At 37.5% G+C, this 20,227-nt stretch overlaps 1 protein-coding gene across 7 annotated transcripts in view; it reads right to left on the reverse strand.

Annotated features, from left to right (window-relative positions):
- Positions 1 to 4,152: 4,152 nt before the first annotated feature.
- LOC113572988 (microtubule-associated protein 4) overlaps positions 4,153 to 20,227 on the reverse strand; it is a 65,206-nt gene continuing 49,131 nt past the window's right edge. For 3 of the 7 annotated variants that reach the window (XM_027002977.2, XM_027002976.2, XM_027002983.2), the window contains 11 exons: positions 19,136 to 19,971; positions 18,425 to 18,673; positions 16,837 to 17,011; positions 16,210 to 16,263; positions 15,711 to 16,003; positions 14,426 to 14,497; positions 9,559 to 9,651; positions 8,850 to 8,931; positions 8,592 to 8,704; positions 5,556 to 5,727; positions 4,153 to 4,273 (listed from right to left, as the gene is read on the reverse strand). In XM_027002977.2, the coding sequence (XP_026858778.2) occupies positions 4,269 to 4,273; positions 5,556 to 5,727; positions 8,592 to 8,704; positions 8,850 to 8,931; positions 9,559 to 9,651; positions 14,426 to 14,497; positions 15,711 to 16,003; positions 16,210 to 16,263; positions 16,837 to 17,011; positions 18,425 to 18,673; positions 19,136 to 19,971 (2,144 nt within the window). In that variant the 3' untranslated portion in view covers positions 4,153 to 4,268. The remainder of the gene's footprint in view (positions 4,274 to 5,555; positions 5,728 to 8,591; positions 8,705 to 8,849; positions 8,932 to 9,558; positions 9,652 to 14,425; positions 14,498 to 15,710; positions 16,004 to 16,209; positions 16,264 to 16,836; positions 17,012 to 18,424; positions 18,674 to 19,135; positions 19,972 to 20,227) is intronic. The other 4 variants (XM_027002981.2, XM_027002982.2, XM_027002979.2 and 1 more) reach the window with 4 other exon arrangements.

The raw sequence follows: 20,227 nt of genomic DNA on the forward strand, positions 1-20,227 counted from the left end.
AGATCTGCCAAAAAGGAACACCACACAGTATGACATTATAGGGTTAGGTGCTGATCCCTGCTTTGAAAACAAATTATAAACTCCATTTTTAGTAAGATCAAATCCTTAATAGAAATAACAGGTTTTAATTTGGTAATAGTATGGAGTTGGAAGTAACTAGCTGTCACAATAGTTTTTCAATGTCAAATTTTAAAGTGGACTCAAAGATAAAACCTAGGTTTTTTTTATGTGTTTGTAATTTATTTTCCAATTTTTTTATGTAGCCAGGAGGGCCAAACACTCAATTTTGTTATTTCATTGAAAGAAATGTTTTGCAAAAAGCATCCCTCAGAGAGCAGCCATGCTATCATCATAGCAATGGTCTGGAGATTTTGGAATTCTGGAAAATAGACCTAGAATGGAACCTTGGGGTACCCCACAGTCAATAGATCACAAAATCCAAGGGATTTATATGGATTTGGACAATAGTGCATTAATGTTTCAGAAGGGCTCAAGCCCACTAAATATGGTTTATAATCAGGTCAAGACTGAATATATCTTAAGAGTACTGGATTGCCAGTACATTGTTTAAACCTAAGGTATATTTAAGTTATTTAGTGTTCAAGCTCTCTCTCATTTCCTCACAGTGAGTGGTTGTAATAATTAGCTATAAGTACATTTACATTTTTATTCATTGCTGCATCATTTTTTTGATTCAAGGATGCTGTTGGTATAGACAAATTCACTTAAAATTCTACATAAAGACCCTGATCATTCCTACTAAATACTTGAGATTACATTGAGCCAGTCCTGAACATTTGCAGGGTTACTCTGCTCTTTCTCCTATGTCCAAAATGGTTCAAAGGTTTTTAGTCCTGAAAACAATCAAAAAGTGTGTCTTATGCTGTTGCAGTTATCTGTCAAAATACACTTAAAACATATTTCACAATGCTTTTATACATATTTTATTTAATGTTTAATAATCACATCACTAACAATTGACCACAATAAACACTTCTTTCAAACCAGAAAATAAATTTAAAAATGAATGAAAAGAAATTTGCAAAGGACAATGCCTGCAAATGACAACTCTATTAAACACATCTTACTTGTTCTGCGTGCTTTTAGTATGCTTTATTAGTATGCTCATATTAGCAGAAGCATGCCCATGGGGCTTCTCACTGTATTATATGGGCAAGCTAAAAATATATTTTGTGCATGAGTGTAAATAATCTTCTTAAGCCTCAATATGACTCAATTAAGGATGTTAAGCTTTATATTTGTCTCTGTGATAAGCACTTAACTGTCCCATAGTGGCATGACCAATTGCACACAGTGGACCTCTCTTCTCAGTCCTTGCCTCAGCAGGCAACCTGGTCCTTCATAGCAGAATAAAAACAGTGCAAATCAAAGACATTTAATTCGATATTCACCGTAATATCTGGACAGTTTCATTATGGACATCCTACCTGCATACTTGACAGTGTGATTTTAAGACTAGCAGTAGAAAATGGGCAAGGAGCTATGGGAGACTCATTGAGATTTGTACATATTTTGTAGATGTAAGTTGCATGCTTATAAGCCCCTCAGCATAAGCTGGACTTTCTCCACATGGCATTTTGTTTGCAGGAGTCCTCACTACTACCCACAGCCACAACCAGCACACCAAAGCAATGGCAATACAGAACAGAAACATGTGTCTTGCATGTTAAGTATATTATGTTTCAAAAACATTCTTTTCACAACTTGCCCTTATTTCAGGACAAAAACGGCAGACAAATAATAATAATAATAATAATAATAATAATTTTGATAACAGTAATGTTGACAAGCGCACTCCCTAAAAACCTTTAAAGGTACATCAAAGCTGCACTTAACACCCTTTTAAAACATGATTATTTTTTAATTATTTCCATCTTTTTTCCTTTCAGCTGCAATATTGAATGTATAAACCGCAAATATATATTTACATAAAACCAAGTGCTAGTAACTGAGAAGGACTAAAAGCTGTTAAATGGGGATAAAAGCAGAATATGCTGCATTTGACAGTAATATGGCTGCAGTTGGACAAAGGGAATTGAGTTTAAAAATGACCACAACTCCACTCGCAAAAGCATGAGGTTTGTAAATAAAGCCAGACCTCAAAGAAAAATATGCCTAAAGCATTTCAAAGCTGAACAACCCAGCTCAAAAATCAAATATCTACAAACCTTTCATTTTTCAAAAATACTCCTACATAACATTTATTTAGGCAGGATACAAAATAAAATTTAGGATAAATGTATCCTCCTTAGTTCAATACTGAGTAAATTATTTCTCATTAGTACCAGTTTCCTTAAACAAGCATTAGAGATATAGCTGATTAGAGATTTGAATGATAATTTGTTATGCTTATTTAAAATTCAATCAATTTTTAAAACTTTCAAAAATAATTAATAGCAGATGGGTAGGTGATTAATAATTGGATTTCTTTGATTTCAATTAATTTATAAGTTAATCTTTATTGCAAAAAGATGAGTTTAAAAAGCCAAGACTGCAAAAGCATTTCTAACCAAAGAACTATTCATTTTTAATGCTGTCTTAATGCAAAATTATATTTTCTTGTTATCCCTAGCTTTTCTGGCATCGTTAATCTCCCTTCTCCACTGTAGAATCGAAGCTGAACTATGTCACATGCACAGTTTGCTGAACAATGCATTGACAGCAGAAGGCTATTTAAATGTGACAAAGACCAAATGCTACAAGAGAAATAAGCTACAATGTAATGGTCTGCTGCTGTTCATATCCTGTTGGAACATATACATGACCGTCAAATCACTGATCCTTCAATAAAGGCAATGCCAATTATACTTTCACTCTCCAAAAACACCTTCAATAGATCAACAAGCACATCTAGGTATAGGTACATGTGCAATCGAAATAATTCTTTGAAATGCAACAACCAATCAAGCTAAAGTAAAGGTTTTCCCCCCAGATGGTGTCATTCAGTGTCTCTGAATCTTCCAAAGGCAAAAGCTTATGCATGCTACTTCCAGTTTCAGGTAATTATGGTAAGAGGCACAAAACTTGAATGACAAGGCTTCATTTTCCCTTCCATGTCAAACATGCTTAAGCCATTACACCAAGTCCACCCAACCGGGGTGAACAGCATGAACAGCATGTCATCAACAGGTTCATGATGTGGATCAACTCACCTTCAATCAAAATCCTTCATCTAGTGTTCAATTACATCCCAACACTTTTCTTCCCATGTTCACTGTTCTAACAAGTCTGCATAACCTTTAACAAATCTCACCCACCGTCTGAAGACCATGCACACTTTCAGAGACCAATGTGGAACTGTATCCAAGAGTGACAGCTTCACTTTCTGTGTGTTTTAAGTACTTAATGTCCTGTAGGCAGAGACCACTGTATTGCTTTACAAGAAGGAAACCAATATAAGTATCAAACATTCGAGCATAACTGAAAATTAAATGTCAAATGAACGCAACACAGCTCATAGTCACAGAGTTCACGCAAACACACCATCACAAAAACACAGAATTTCAAGATACTGCTGAAACAGACTACTTGTTTTAACTATGGGTTCACATGGAGGCCAAGGAAGGGAATGAGAGTGAGCTTGGAGGATACTGAAGCAGGGCAGTCAATGAAGCAGTGTCATGACAACCCCACATGCTGATAAAGAAGTGCAACAAAAAACAATGGTCTGACGTGCCTATGATGAGCGTTTGCGTCAACTTGACAAACACAGGAGTACAGGTCATGTTGTACAGGTCATATCCAGTTGATTACACCATGAGAAATCATAACAGATTTTCTAAGACTGCAGTACTGAATAAGACGAAACTTGCCAGAATACAACCAGAAAACCTGGCCTATATCATGCTCTAAGGGAAGGCGCTCTGACTGAATAACATGATCTGTATAGCTGAGGAAGGGCAGGGGAAGAGATTCTGCTAAATTAATTTCACCTATTCATCACCAGATTAAATACTCAGATGTAAATACCCAGGGAACAAGGTTTCAAGAGTATGAGTAGAGAAAGTCATGTCCAGAGCATGGTGAGTGAGCCAGGGTTGCAGCCCTGCCCCTGAGATTCTAAGAAGAGGGCAGGGGTTGTGGATGAGCGAGGGAAGCCGGCAGTCGCCAAGGAGTCGTTGAATGAGACGCTGCTGCGGAGTGGATGTGGGTGAGCAGGGCTGTCACCCAGGGTGGGCCAGGTTATGATGTCGGCTCCGTGGTCCGTGCGAGAGCGGGCGTTCTCGCGGAAGTTTAACTTGAAAGACTCAATCTGCAGCGAAAGGGTATTGGAAAACAGAAAAAATAGAACAGGAAACAGGACAGAGGGAGAAAAAAGGGAGAGGACAGGGGGTGTAAGGGTAATTGAAATGAAAAGGGTAAAGTGACAGCAAAAAGAAGAATTAGATGCCTGAAAAATAAGAAGTCAAGATGATATGGTCATCAAGGGAAAAGAACATCAAGTCTTCTTTTTTTTTTTTGCTGTTGTTTCAAAGAACAGAAAAACTACAATGAATAAACACAAAATATGTTTGTAAAAATGTATATAATCATGGATATTATGAAATGAATACACATGTATAATAGTAAAAACTAAAATGTTTATGAGTATTATAGATCGAATTTTGATATGAAGTACTCTTCTTCTTTATTACATTTATATTTATGGCATATAGCAGATGGTCTTCTCCAGTACAAATACGTCTATTCCAAATTTTGGTGAGACTGGTTTACACCACAGTAAGTCAAACTAAGCTTTTTTTCTGTTCTGAACTGAAGAAAGTTTAATTCCTAACAAAACATCCATGAAGATAATTTATTTTACATTGTGAAGAATTTAAGCTTACACATTGCAATGAGTCCAATGAAAACTTTTGCTATCCTCATCTATTATTAATCACTGACAATAAAGGTCCTTACTATCTATGAATGGATGGTCACCAATGACAAACAATCTACCTGAAAACAATAATTCACATGAATAAGCAAGTTTTAGAAAATGCCCCCTTTATCAGATCACTTAAAAACTACAAAAGCAAATATAGAAGTTCCAATCAAGAACCACTTCCAGTTCTTCATACAATAATAAAACTGCTTTTCAACCATGGCCATTCTAATATACCACATGTACTCTATATATATATATATATATATATATATATGTATGTACTCTCTCTCTCTCTCTCTCTCTCTCTCTCTCTCTCTCTCTCTCTCTATATATATATATATATATATGTACTCTATATATCTATATATCTATCTATATATATATATCTATATATATATATATATCTATATATATATATATATATATATATATATATATATATACACACACACACACACACACACACACACACACACACACACACACACACACACACACTCCAAACACTCCAGAAGTAAAATCATATCTAGCCCTGAGACAGGGCACAGCTCCTAATTAAAGATAATTGATTCAGTGGGAACTGTGCTAATCTAATACATAACGGGGAATCCGAGAGAGGGGTTTGGAGTAGGTCTTGGCACTGGAGCAGGGTGCAACACAAACTTACTTGTCTCAGGGATGAGCGAGTCCAGACCCTGGGGGTCCCGGAGAGCCTCGCCCCCACACGGAGTGCCCTCCTTCAGCCCATTCTCCTGGGCAGGGCCAGCTGCCGGCTGGGCTGCCAAGGAACCACTAGAGGGAGCCCCACTCCCCTCAACTGTCTCCTGTTCCCCCTCAGCCTAGAAACACATAGCAGTGTGTCAATACAAAAGATGCCGATGAAATGGCAATGGATATGCCCTGGCAGTGGTGGGATGGGTTGAGGTAATGGTTGAGCATAAATGTTTGAAGTGCTGTTCATGGCTAATGCCATGCCTCAATGATGATGCACATGAGAAAAAAAAGGAAAACCCCCAAAACAAATAAAGCAAAATAAATAAAAATTTATATTATATATATATATATATATATATATATATAAATAAAACCAAATATAACCCACAATATTTAAATGAGAAAACTTAACATGCACATGGAATCAGCCAGTTCTGAATGAAATTAAGTGTTTTTGTGATTACCCTCCATTTGTGAGTGCAGACCACGTCAATTAAAGGTATGAGACACAATCTCAATGTGCAATGCAACAATTCGATAACTGAACTTTACCGGAGTTTTTAAATGGTGTTATGATACGATGCGGGAAAAATTCCTCTCATTGATATACAATCACAATGTGCTTAGAGATATACCAAACATATTTTAATTTTAGGTCAGCAGCAAACAAACATTAAGCTCTGCTTGAATGCAAATCACAACATGGTTAATATGGAGATACCATTTGAATAATTCTCAGTACTTTTATTATATGGATAGATGTACACTGGATATACCCCATTGAGATTTGATGTGATTGTGGAACTGGAGGAAGTGAAGAACCCAAAATGAGGCTGACATACTGGGCAGTTAAATCTTTCAGAAGAACTCTCATATCATACCTTACATTTGGAAAAAAAAAAGGTTTAACTTGTTTTACAGTAAATTATGGAAGTGACATCAAATGTAAAATATGCCACTAATCTTATCCCCATTATTATTATATTACTATTGTTAATAGTTATTATTCATTTCTACTATGATATACAATACCTGGAATTATAAAATAAATAAATAATGCTTCATGCAACATTCCAACATTTTGCCACCTCAGGCTACAAGTAACATATGAAACAAATCATTAGATTTTATCATTATGATGCCCTGGTCAATGGGCATCTGTTTTGTTCTGTTTTAAGGACTGAAAGTACAATATGATGTTTAAAGGTGATTGTGTGGATGAATATGTGCAGATGGACAGCACAGCCATGGAAATTTTCATGCAGAAATGAATGGCTATAGGCTGAGGGGAAAGGTGACATCACAACCAATAAAATAGGCTGACAGGTTCTTTCTGAATGCACCCAAGAGATTAAAGTCTTGCTCCTGAATTTCAGTCCTGGAAGGCCACAACCTCACACATTTAGAGTTTTCCCTACTTTAAGACACTTGATTAATCACGTTAAGGCTTTTATCATCAGAATCAGCGAATATATTAACCTGTGCAGCATAGTGAGCCAGCTGGACTACACCTGGATAAATGAAATGAAATGGTAAGGAAAGATGAGTGCTTTAAGACACTCCTTCTTTGATCTCAAGTGAACAGAGTTTCCCTTAATTTTCCACCCTAGACTTTTCCTTTCAAAAACTACAAAAAACCACTACGAGCTATCTTTGGTTCTCAGCTGCTATACAACAACCACCCGGAAGATGCCCATGTCAATCTTTGTGGGCAAATCCTAAAGACAGTTAGAGAGATTAAAGGTCATCAGATTCAGTAAATAGACAACTTAAAAAAAACAGCAGCAAACAAACAAACAAAAAATACCAGAATGAAGAACTTAAAGTGGATCTTGAATTATAAGGGTATCAAAACATGAAAACAGAACCAGGAAATAAATGATGAAACAATACAATTTTCATATTCACATGTTTTAAAGATGACTTCATAGAACAGACAGAAATTGTGTATGGCCTTTTAACAGGAAAGGGACGTGATAAATGATGCACTGTTCAATAATATTGCAAGACAATACAACACTTTACCTCATAATTACCACTGAGTTTATTTACCTAGTTACTGTTCTTTTAATTTTCTTTTTCTCCATTTTTGGTTTTGCAGAACATCTCATAATAATACAACAGTGCTTAGAACTGGTGACTGGGGCCCCAAGGAATTTTTATCACTTCATCCAGGTGTTCATGGAACAATCCTTGAACTTATTTAGCAATGTGTATCTTTATCATCTTAGGATATTCCAAATATTCTGTATCCACATAACATGACAACAGACATTCAACTACTGGGAAGACATCTTTTGGCATTCTCCACACAGTGTGATGTAGGGAAAAACACAAAAGACAACACATAAGACTAATACTTTTTCCATTGTGCAGGGGTCCAGGTTGCAGGTTCTTTACACCAGGTTGCTAGCACTAGATACAAGCAATTTCCCAGCAATAAATAAATTCCAGTAAATTCCAGTTTGTATACAGTTTGACACCAAAATGTTGATTCAGTGCTATGTTTTTTGAGGCTGGATTTTTGTTCTGTTTAGCGTCTTGCTGTTTCAGATTTCTTTAAAAATTGTCACTTTGATATTTGAGTTATCTGACCCCCTTTATAATTGACATATACTGTTAATTTTCATTTAAATTAATTTGTATAAGTGTAATTGTAAATTAGTTACTTCAAAGTACTTTTTGATGTGGGGCTATCATTATTTTATGCACCCTCTGAGTGTAGAGGACCTTAAAACTTCATATTTAATTTGCATATAGTATAGTTTCAGCAAGATATTCAATTAAAAAAAAAGATCTAGCTACAGTTACAGGGATTATTAATAAGTTAACAGCCAAAATGTACATACTTTCATTTAGTTATAACACAGACTTATGAAGTATAAAAAGGGATCTGAAAGATTAGGAATCTAATAAAAGTAATTGTGTAAATGAAACTGTAGGGAAAATGGTTATGAAAAGTACAATGTTTTCTTTCCCCCAAACTCACCTTAACATTCCCCCCACCAGGTGCATGGCTGACGTTGTCCAAAGAACCCACCTTGGGCTGGGCTTTCTCTTTGAAGTTCACCTTATGAGACTCAATCTTTATATCTCCACCTCCTACAAGAAACATTAAAACCACAGTAACATCCAACAGTTCCTGCATTCTTCTGCTTTCATCTAACCCAAAGTGCAACTTGGTAAGGCATGTGAGGTATAGAACCTGAGGTGTGAGGTACAGGACCTAAGCCATCTTTGGCCTTACCTGGTTTGTGCTTAATGTTGATCTTTGAGCCACATTTTGAGGTCACTTTACTGACGTCAACCTTCTTACTGTGAATGTGGACCTGTGAACATATCAAATAGGCTCCTATAAAAATGTTAAAAGTGTTTTACTGTTTTATACTAGTGATGCAGGAGCTCATCGAACATCTGTTGCTTTGTTTGTACCAAAAAAATCCACAGGCAGTGCAGGAAATTCAACGCATGCCACTCAATGGAATACACATAAGATTCAAAAGATACAAAAGGGAAGCTGAATAATTGATATAGCTTAGACAAATTATTTAGTATGAATATGTTAACTACTGGCAGTACTATTTAACAGTGGTCACTGGTACACTGGAAGGGAATTACCGTCTAAAAAGGAGGGCTCAAGAGAATAAAGTAGTAGCGGTAGCCATGAAGAGAAATTAAAATTCAAACTGCTGTTAGTGAATAGTAAAGGTTTGATCTTCAGCAAATCTGATCTGAGAAGGTTTGATCTTCAGCAAAATGAAGTTTAATAAAAGCAAGGCTTCGCCCACTAATAGCACTATTACACCCTATGCTTCACTCTAAATGAATTTATTCACAAATAAAACTGGAATTTAATGCTGCTTCACCCTGTTCTGAAAAGAAGCACCGAGGTCTTTGATAAAAAGACTGCTCTGGCCTGATTTTGCTGATAGCGGTTTTTCACATGCAGTACTTACGTTCCCTCCACCAGGGACATGCTTCATATTGTCCTTAGAACCCAAGCGAGATGTAACATGGCTGTAGTCCACCTTTTTGGAGACTATCTGAACCTATAACACAGCATGGCAGGCAGAGAGCAGAAGGACACCAGGGATCACCAGGTCAGAGGAAGACAGGACAAAGAGGGAAAGCTGAAGCATCTAGAAGCTCAAGCAGACTCCTTGATAGGTACTACTCTGTTTACAACTGGTTAGGCACTTTAATGGACTAGAAACTACAGTTAACTGGCATGTATGTGCCATGCTATGTTTAAAATAGCATTTCTAGTTAGGAACAACAAAATGACATCAGTAAATAAAAGCCCTTTTCCACTGTAAAGAGAAGCCTTTGTGGTATTAATATCATGGGGAAATGAGGCTAAATGCTCGAGTATGTCCAGAAAAGTGAATCTGAATGCACAGTTATATATTTATTGCCAGTAAGCAAAGGATATAAAATCAATATAAACGACATCATAAATAGATATATTGTCATACACTGGACATAAAACAGAACATTTGGACTCATTATTGTTGAAAAGAACAAAATAAATTGGTTTCACATGCATCAAAGTTAGATTAAACTATTGTGGTTCAAAGCCCCAATCATTAATTCCTGAAAGAGCACTAGTGCACCCCAGTGACTGAGATATAGGAACAGATCATGTGGCCAAATCCTGGTCCACAGAGTACAAGGTTTTGTAGGAAATCTTTGTGTATGAATGATTTTATTGCCAGCTATGTTCCGTTTTAGTATTTTGATTACTGATTATATTGCCAGATATGTTCTCTTTTAGTATTTTGATTGCAGTGAAGCATGGCCTTCAGATGACAAATCATATCTACTGAACAGTGATCACATATATTCAGCCATACTGATTTCTGGGCAAAACTTGAAAGGGTAATCAAAAGAAAAATAAATGCACGCAGGTGCCGAGCAGGTCTTGCCATGCATCTTTAATATTTCTAGAAATGATGATCCAAACACTAGAAATTCCTGGGACATGCCAGTCTCATGAATGGGCAGGTGCCCAGTCCAGATAAAGCTACCCCCAGAAGCTGGCAACTACTGCCTTTTTTCTCCCTCCATATTTATTGTTTTGGCATAAGCAACTAAACAGAGCATATGACGATGCAATGCAGTTTCACCCTAGAGCTGAATATTTGTGCAAGTTAATTCTAAAGACAAATGACAAGCCAACTACTTCCTGTAATTCAAGACACTTGCATTTATATATGCAGTTTCTGTACATTAAATCACACAAGGTTTTGAATGGACGTTTTTAGCATAATGATCTGCATTTTCGGTGTGCACAATACACATTTCATACCTGTCAAAAGAACTAAATGCTGCAATGCCTACAAATAAACTAGCTTCAAAAGCACCCTAGCTGTTTTTACCATATCTGGTAATGTTACATTTTAGCACCATAAGGAAGAAAGATGAGTAATGTTGTGTAATGTTTTGCAACTATGGTCAAAATAATAAATCCCCACATTACATAAATTAGTCAGAATTTAAAAATAATATATTCTTCCTATGTGATTGCACCTGTTTGGCTGTTTGGTTCAAAAATAAATGAAAAAAAGGGTCAGGATTCACAAAACAAGAATTCATACACATCATTATTTCAATTCAGTCCTGCCCAGAAGAAGCATCAGGATTCACTTACAGATGATTTTGAGCTCCTCAGATCCATGAAAATTCTGACTGGGGCGTCAGCATACGAGAGATGCTTACCAAACTGACATTTTGATTTAGTTTCTAGGCTAAACTATAAAATAGGGAGAATACACTTGTGAACATGCACATTCACAGAAGTATGCCCACCCAACACACACGCACACACATGCCTAGAGTGTCAGCATGTCAGTCAAGTGTAAGTGCCAAGTTTCTGTGGGATTATTATATCATTACAACATTGAAATTATCTTGAGTGATAGGCAAATAAGATGCAAGAAGAGTGAAACATGACAGGGACATACAGAGACAGTAGTTCAGTTAGTGTAAGCTCCAGGACAAAGCTCAGCATTGTCATTCTACAGTTTAGCCACGACATCCAGTGTCATAATAATTCATAATGCATAATGATTCTGTGCTCAGCCAATAATATGTATACAATCATTTCCCAACTTTTTAAAAAAACCTACCTAGCAGCTACAATCTGTGTCCACTTTACTAGATGCAACAACTTCACTATATAGGTGACATTTCCTTTAGAATCAACTATAAACATTTTACTATACTCGTAGCCAAAAGTTTTGCGACTGACAAATTTTGGTTTTCACAAAGTTTACTGCCTCGGTATTTTTTTTAGATCCTTTTGTCAGATATTAATAGCATATAGTGAAGTACAATTCTAAGCATTTTATAAGTTGTTTTTTTTTTTTAAACCTTTTTATTGACAAATACCTCCAGTTTAAGCAAAGCCTTAATATTTGCAGTGTTGACCCTTCTTTTTAAGACTTATGCAATTTGCCTTGGCATGCTGGATATCAGCTTCTGGGCAAAATCTTGACTGATGGCAACCCATTCTTGCCTAATCAGTGCTTGGAATTGATCACAGTTTCTGTGTTTTTGTTTGTCCACCCTCTTTTTGAGGATTGACCACAGGTTCTCAGTGGGATTGAGATCTGGGAAGTTTCCTGTCCATGGACCAAACCTTTCAATGTTTTGTTCACCGAGCCACTTGGTTATCACTTTTGCCTTGTGACATGGTGCTCCGTCATGCTAGAAAAAGCATTGTTCATCACCAAATTGCTCCTGGATTGTTGGAAGAAGTTGCTCTTGGAGGATGTTTTGATACTATTCCTTATTCATGGAAGTGTTATGCAAAATATTGAGCAAACCCACTCCCTTGGATGTGAAGCAACCCTATATATGAACGGTTTCAGGATACCTCACTGTTGGCATGACAGGACTCATGGTAGTGTTCATCTTTTCTTCTCCGGACAATCATTTGTCCAGATGTCCCAAACAGCCTGAAGGGGGCTTCATCAGAGTAAATAACTTTACCCCAGTCCTCTGCAGTCCAATCCTATACTTCCTATAGAATGTCAGTCTGCCCTTGATGTTTTTCTTGGAGAGAAGTGGCTTCTTTGCTGCCCTTATTGACACCAAGTCATCCTGTAAAATTCTTTGCCTCACTGTGTGTACAGATGCACTGACACCTGCCTTCTGCCATTCCTGAGCAAGTTCTGCACTGGTGGTGTCCTGATCCCATAGCTGCATCCTCTTTAGGAGATGGACCTGGTGCTTGCTTGACTTTCTTGGGTGCTTGACTTTCTTGGGTACTTTCAAGCACCACCACCCTTTTAAAGCAACCAGACTGCTCTTATAATCAGCATGACAGAGAGATATCAGATGCCTTGTCTTCGTTAACATGAGCTAACGAGACGATCACTGAAATGATGTTAGCAGGCCATTTTGTGGCAGGGCTGGAATGCAGTGGCTGGAATGCAGTAATTTTTGTGAGTGAGTTAATTTTCTTGGCAAGGAATCACTTTGCAATTAATTGCAATTCATCTGATCACTCTGCACAATCTAGAGTTAATGCAAATTGGCCCCATAAAAACTGAAGCAGCAAAATTTTTGAAAACCAAATTTTGTGCTAGTCTCAAAACTTTTAAAAATTTAGTTTTCAAATCTCTTGAAAGATTAATACATCTCAGAGTCCCTAGATTATAATGTCATTATAATGTTAAAGTGTCAATGTCATCTAGTGCTAGCTGTCTCGATAATCTACATTTGAAACTTAAGAAGAGTAGGAGGCTGCATTTTGTTTTTAGGTACCAAAGATATGGAACACATTACCAATAAACATTCATCAATCAAGAAAAAAACACCTAAAAAGATTATATTACTTTGATATTAATTTTTGTTATGTTTTTGTTTTATATATATATATATATATATATATTTGTGTGTGTGTGTGTGTGTGTATATTGCACATTAGAACTATTATTATATTCACATTTTTTATATTTGTCTTCCTTATTTCTTGATTACCTTTCTCTTCATGCTTGTTTATATTTTGTACTGTAAAGTTTATTATTATTATTATTGTTTCAGCCACATTCCATCGTCATCATCATCATCACTCCACCATTCATCATTGGTCAGTCTTTGTCTACAGTATCAATGCTGTTTGAACATTATTTGGGTCTTGCAGTGACAATGACCGGGTGGTGTACGTTTGCAAAGCGTTTATGGGTGAAAATGCATAAGGCATAACAAAATTTTCATGTTTGTGGGCAATGTTTCTTTAGCAGACAAGCTTTCAGACAGGCCTCATATAGAGAATTTCTCGTAGCCATAACTAAACAAAGATAGGGGTTAAACCTAAAAAGTGTTAAAATCATCCTATATTTCTGTATATTAGATTATTAACAGACAGATCCAGTTAACAAATACAAAAAGAACATTGTCTTACATGTTTTATGAATGCAAAGGATTTGTTTTATAAAAAAAGACTAAAGTATGATTCATTTATGGTGGTATTAAAGACTAAAAAAATTTATTTGAATCATTTGAAATCAAAGGAAAGAGTCCAACAACTTCCGTACCACATTTTAACTGTGGATAGAGTATGTGTGTGCAGAAGGCATGAAAAACAGTACTAAGGAAACCAAGCAGGAGCAGAGAAAAGCAGGAGGAGAGGAAAAGGAAGAGAGGACAGAGAGAGAGAGAGAGGTAGACTGACTGAAAGACAGATAGAGAGAGAGAGAGAGAGAGAGAGAGAGAAATAAGAAAAGTCACAGGCAGAAACAAGTAGAGACCAAAGAGACTAAGGAGAAGATAAGAGCAGACAGCTGGAATGGGGTGTAGGTGATGGGATGAACTCACTTTGCCCTGGCTGGTCTCCTTGGAGACGGAGCCCTGAGCCAGAGTGTCTGTCCTGCTTTGAGAAAGAGTGACCTAGAGAGACAACCCCAAATCCCCCTGGGTCAGACAGCCACACCAGAACATTTATTCCTTTAACACTAGTCTACCAAATGGTAAAAATGGGAAAAGAATAAAACAACCATCATAGAGAGCATGTAAGAGAAATGTGGTTTGCTCTCATGTTGCTTAGTAGAATTCAGCAGATCTCTCCTCCATCCTAATCACAAAGCCATGCACCTTACTGCTTCATATGACATGCTGTGAAGTAAGAGATTAATTATACAGCTGTACTGTATGAATCAAAATGAATCATGCCCTCATAGAACACTGTGTTGGTATTACCAATGACAGAAGACATTTCTTTGGCAAACGGTAAAGGTGGCAAACAATGTCTAGTTAGGTCCAAGGAGGAAATTCAGCCAGGAAAAAGATTAATGGGAAGAAAGATAAGAATATGAAATGGTAGAATGGCATTCCAGGTGGAAAAAGGTGATATTAGGGTACAAACACTGATTATTTTCAGGTTAAACGTGCGCTTATAGTGAGAACAATCTATTAGACTTAATGAGAAGTGCAACAAGAAAGTAAAGGTACAGATTAATGTTTTACAATGACTAGGTAAGGATAGTTGGAGGAACAGCCACAATTGGGCCATGCATTACAACAAATCACTGTTTTGCTTTTTACAAAAACAAGATTTGTCATTAGGAGAAGAAAGATTTGCATGACTAGAAGTTTATTTTTTGGAACTCTACAGAACATATGAAAAAAAAAGACTGATGTAAGAAAACAATTATTTTGTGTATCACAGCACTTATGAATATGTATTATGGGTGTGTACTGTCACATTTATATTTTTTTACTTGTATAAGTCTGCTAATATGTTCCAGTGCCATCCTGTTGCCAAAAGCATCATAACATGGATCATTATAAAATGGAAGCAAAAGTATCTCTTGGAACTCAAATTCAAATTTGGAGACAGTCTTAACTTTTCAAATGTTTTAGGAAACTGGGTGCTGTTTAGGTTTTAATAAATCATCTGGCATCAGACAGAAACAACTTGACATTTCAAAATCAATTAGTATTTGTGATTATCTTGTTTTGCCTGACTCACCTGGTTTTCTAACTATAAAAAAGCAAGTGCCTCCATATAATAAAAAGCATGTAATTCTTAAAAGGACAAGAACCAGGCCGAATACTACCATGTGTGATGCTGACATCAAATCTACGAGCTGCATCCTCCTACCTTGCCTCCTCCAGGCTGGTGTTTGATGTTGTCTGTGGATCCAATCTTGGAGCGCACATTTTTAATATCAGGGCCTGTGGCAGTTGCAGGCCGAGGGTTGGTCCGGGTGGTGGTGCTGGTTGTAGTAGCGGTGGAACTAGCTCTGGGGGCACGTGGCACAGGGGGCTTTCTCTCTGGCACCATGGTGGTTGAGGTGCTAGTGGAGGTGACAGACTTAGTGGTACGGGGGCGAGGTGTGGTGTTGCCAGTAAAGGCGGAGGGTTTTGGAGTTGTAGTTTTGGACCTGGTTAACTCTGTATTAGAGGTGAAAGAAAAGATAGAAAGTAAGTGAAGATGAGTAACCGTGAAGATTTACATTAGTTATAATGCAGTGTAGGCTGAGGAGAATATACTATTGTTCAGTAGCATATCAATATTTTATTATGATTTATCTAATACAGAGCCCCCAACCTTTTTTTTCCCTAAATGCCTGAGCCACTATACCTTGGCCACATCATACCTGCAGTTTTCGGCTTCTTCTCTTCACCCACTTTGTTCTCAGTTTTTGTTGTTGCTAGATATAGAAAAATAGATATTTCAGTTATAACTCTTTGAATAATATGAAGTTCAAGTTTTATTGTCAGTTTTTAAGGATGCACAACTCAATATTTACAAGTGCCAGCATCATGAACAATTATCAATATGCTACATGATATTCATGATCAATGTGCCAAATGTAGCAATGTTGATTTGGGTACACCTAGTTTATCCATCTTATTTATAATGGCCTCTTTTATTGGCACTATTTTAGTCCTCATTTTGAAAGACAACAGCCCCAGACAAGTATATACCAAATCAGAATGAGATGTAACCTTTTGTTATCTTTGTAGATGGATGATTCCAAGATCAAGAATATATCTACACCTTTAATGTCTGAATCTATGAAACACTGTATAGTCATTAGAGCAATCTGTTAATAAATAATCTACTTGTGGACCATGTGGAGTCTACCTGGCTCTTCAAGCCCTGAACACTACTTCCCTGATTTACATTTACAAGTCCACCCTGTTAGCTGTTTACTAGACAAAATCTGAAGGCAGGCACTCCCTGTGAGTGATAAGGGAGTGCATGTGTGTGGCAAACTCACCAAGAGAGCGGCGTGCGTTGGGGACAGGGGCGCTGGCTGTGGTGCGGGAGGTGAGTGATGTACGGCTGGTTGTGGCGGGTTTGCTTGACGTAGCAGACGTACCGTTTTTAGGGGTCGCGGACCGGGCCAGAGCAGTGGTGGCCCTTGGCACTGGGGGGCGACTCTCTGCAGTCATCTGAAAGAGATGTAAACACAACACAGCTATGCTGGAGGAACTTAGGACAAGTGAGGAGGCACATTTAACCCATATTGTAAACAACAATGAGGAACCGCAAGTGCTCCTCTATGTCATCTGTAAGAGCAGGCACAGCATCGTGTTAGTGCCACCAGAGTCATGGGCTCCATTCCCAGGGAGCACACGTACAGTCATACTGATAAATATGTAAGTTGCTCTGATTTAAAATATCTGCCGAATGTTGAAAATATAAGTGTACTAAACTATGAATCCAGACATCAATAATGCTCAATTTTTCATCAGCAATTGTTGTTCCATAGATGATGACCACAGTTTTGAAAAGGGTTCCAATGACACTATAGAGGTTGCTAGAGGTGACATTTGCTTCATTACACCAAATGTATAATAATAGGTAATAATAATTTTGTATTTATTAACGATAGAAAAGGTGTCCATATCACCTTTAAGCCAAAAGTCTATTTCCATTAACTCTGTTTATTATATATTACTGGTGTACCACAGTGGTATATAATGACCAGAAATTGCCTTGTTGGAAAATGGGCCCCCTTGCCTTATTTGTTTATCCTAGTCTTGGCTTTTTTCTAGATATGTTCTAGATAAATCAACACCAACACTCAGTAAATGCTCTGCCTGCACCCTATGATTTAATTCCCAGCCATCAAAACTGCATGGGAAGACCCATCAGAGAAATAAGTATACTACAACACCCAAACAGCTATCAGACTTGACAAGAGAATACTCAATGTAACTGGAGATTTTATCTCTAGTTACTCTGTTTAAATCTACTCTTTTACTAACCCTTCCTATGGGAGATGGAGGCCATCCATTCAGAAAGAATAATACACTAAGGAGAGTCACGATTTAGCAAGTCCCTGTGGCTAAATATTCTTGTTTAAATAAAAACAAACAAAAACTCTTGCAGCCTTGGAGTTTGAGGGTCCTGCATAGTATCTTAGCTACTTTCCATGACTGCACACTTCTTGATGGAGACCTTGGATGTGTGTGTGTGTGTGTGTGTGTGTGTGTGTGTGTGTGTGTGTGTGTGTGTGTGTGTGTGTGTGTCTTTTTTATTTATATTTATATATATATATATATATATATATATATATATATATATATATATATATATATATATATATATATATATATATAAATAAAAAAAACACAGACACACACACACACACACACACACACACCAAGTGCACAGCATAAATACAATGTGGTGTAGCAGGCGTTCGATGTGGTCGAGCATTGACACCATCACAGATGGATCACAGAGACGGCATCCATGTAAGCAGGTTTTGCATTATGTCTGGACCAAAAGTTCAGGGTTGTTTCTGGGTTTCAGAAGTGGGAAGCTTCCCATCCCCATAGCAGGGCAAAGGGACTCACCTTAGGCTTAACCTCGTTGGGTGCTGAGGTTGTGGTAGAGGGCCGGCTGGCAGCCGAAGCAGGCCGCTTAGTGCCAGCCGGGGGTGCAGATGCCTTGTGCATGGGTGCTTTTTTGCTGAGTGTGGCAGAGGAGGTGGTTGTGGAGGTAGGGGTTGGGGTCGGGGTTGGACGCTTGGGAGCAGCTGCAGCATTAGATACCGTGCTTGGCCGGGGCTTGGCCAAGCTAGGTTTGGTTGCCCCGGCAACAGGCTGCATGGATGGATGGACAGACCCAACAAATGGAGAGCAAACGAGTAACGAAAGAATAAAAGGACAAATGATAACAGGGCAGGATACCAGCAGAAGAAGCAGCACTAAATATGAAACACATACTCAATCATTAGATTGACTAGCACTATAATATTTAATATTCAGGCTGTTTTGTAACACAAGTAAGCAAAGAAGAAGGACATAGGACAAGAGAAGACAGACAGAGCTTCTGTTTACTTGATGCATGAAATGAAATATATAATGTATGCATAATAAAGCTGATGTCATTTCCTATTGATTTCTGTGTGAGTTGTGTGTATACATGCTCATGCGCTTCTCTCTGTATGTGTGTGTGTGTGTGTGTGTGTGTGTGTGTGTGTGTGTGTGTAATAACATACAAAAAACCCCTACATTGGCATTACCAGCAGAGAAAGAGAATAAGGATAAAAGTATCTAACTTACCTTGGTTTTCTTCTCTGGACTGGGCAGGTCTTTCCCTGGTGTAGCGCAGACACCATTGGTTGTCACAGGCCTAGCTGCTGTTTTTTTGGCCTTCTCAGTTTTGTCCTCCTTCTGCCCTTTGGTAGTTGTGTCTTTTTTCTCCTGCTTGTCTGGTTCCTTGCATGTCTTTACATCCATTTTTAGGGTCTCATCTAGGCCTAACTCCATTTGATTCTTGACTGTGTTCTGTTCTACTGTCTCTTGTTCAACTTTGCCAGTTTCTTGTTTCTGATCAAGCTTATCTTTCTCAGGTTTTTCTTTCTCTGCTTTGTCATCTGCCTCCTGATCAAGTTTTTCTTTTTCACCTTTGTCCTTGCCTGGTTTGCAATCTAACTCCTCTTTCTCAGGTTTGATGGTTTCTGCCTTCTGCTCTACCTTCTCCACCTTCTCTTCTTTGTCCATCTTTGAAGGCTGATCCATTTCAACTCCAATAGCCTTTAGTTCTGGCATCTTCTCAACCTTTTCAGATCTTTCAACCTTTTCACTGAAAGCTGTTTGTTCTGGTTTATCCTTGCTTTCTATTTTTTCAAGTTGCTCAGCTGTGGCTGCTTTATCTGACTTTTGAACTATGTCTGTCTTTTCAAATTGGCTCACCTTGTCAAATGCATTAATATCTATTTTTTCTTTTTTGTCTAATATGATAGTCTTTTCTTCTTTGCCCAGTTTGGTTGTCTGATCAATCTTCTCAGTCTTCTCAATCTTGTCCATCTTCTGTACTTCACCTATCTGGTCAAACACGTCAGATTTCTGGATGTTCTCAATTTTTTCCAGCTCTGGCTTGTTTTGCTCCATTTTAACTGCGTGGAAGAGGGAACAAACTTAAAAATTCTATTTTCTAGAATATGAGTAAGCTCCTGCCTCATTCAATTTTCCAATTAGCAATTTTTAAAATGATATTAACATAAAAGCCAAAACTGTTTATTCCATATCCTTCAAGTACAACAACTTGCAAAATGATACAGCAAACCTTGCTGAGAGTGAATAACCTTTTATAATAGATGTACTAGATAAGAAAATTAAACAGATAATCAGGTTATAAAACACTTGTCACTT

Source organism: Electrophorus electricus, chromosome 10 (genome assembly GCF_013358815.1).
Source record: "Electrophorus electricus isolate fEleEle1 chromosome 10, fEleEle1.pri, whole genome shotgun sequence".
NCBI lineage: Eukaryota > Metazoa > Chordata > Actinopteri > Gymnotiformes > Gymnotidae > Electrophorus > Electrophorus electricus.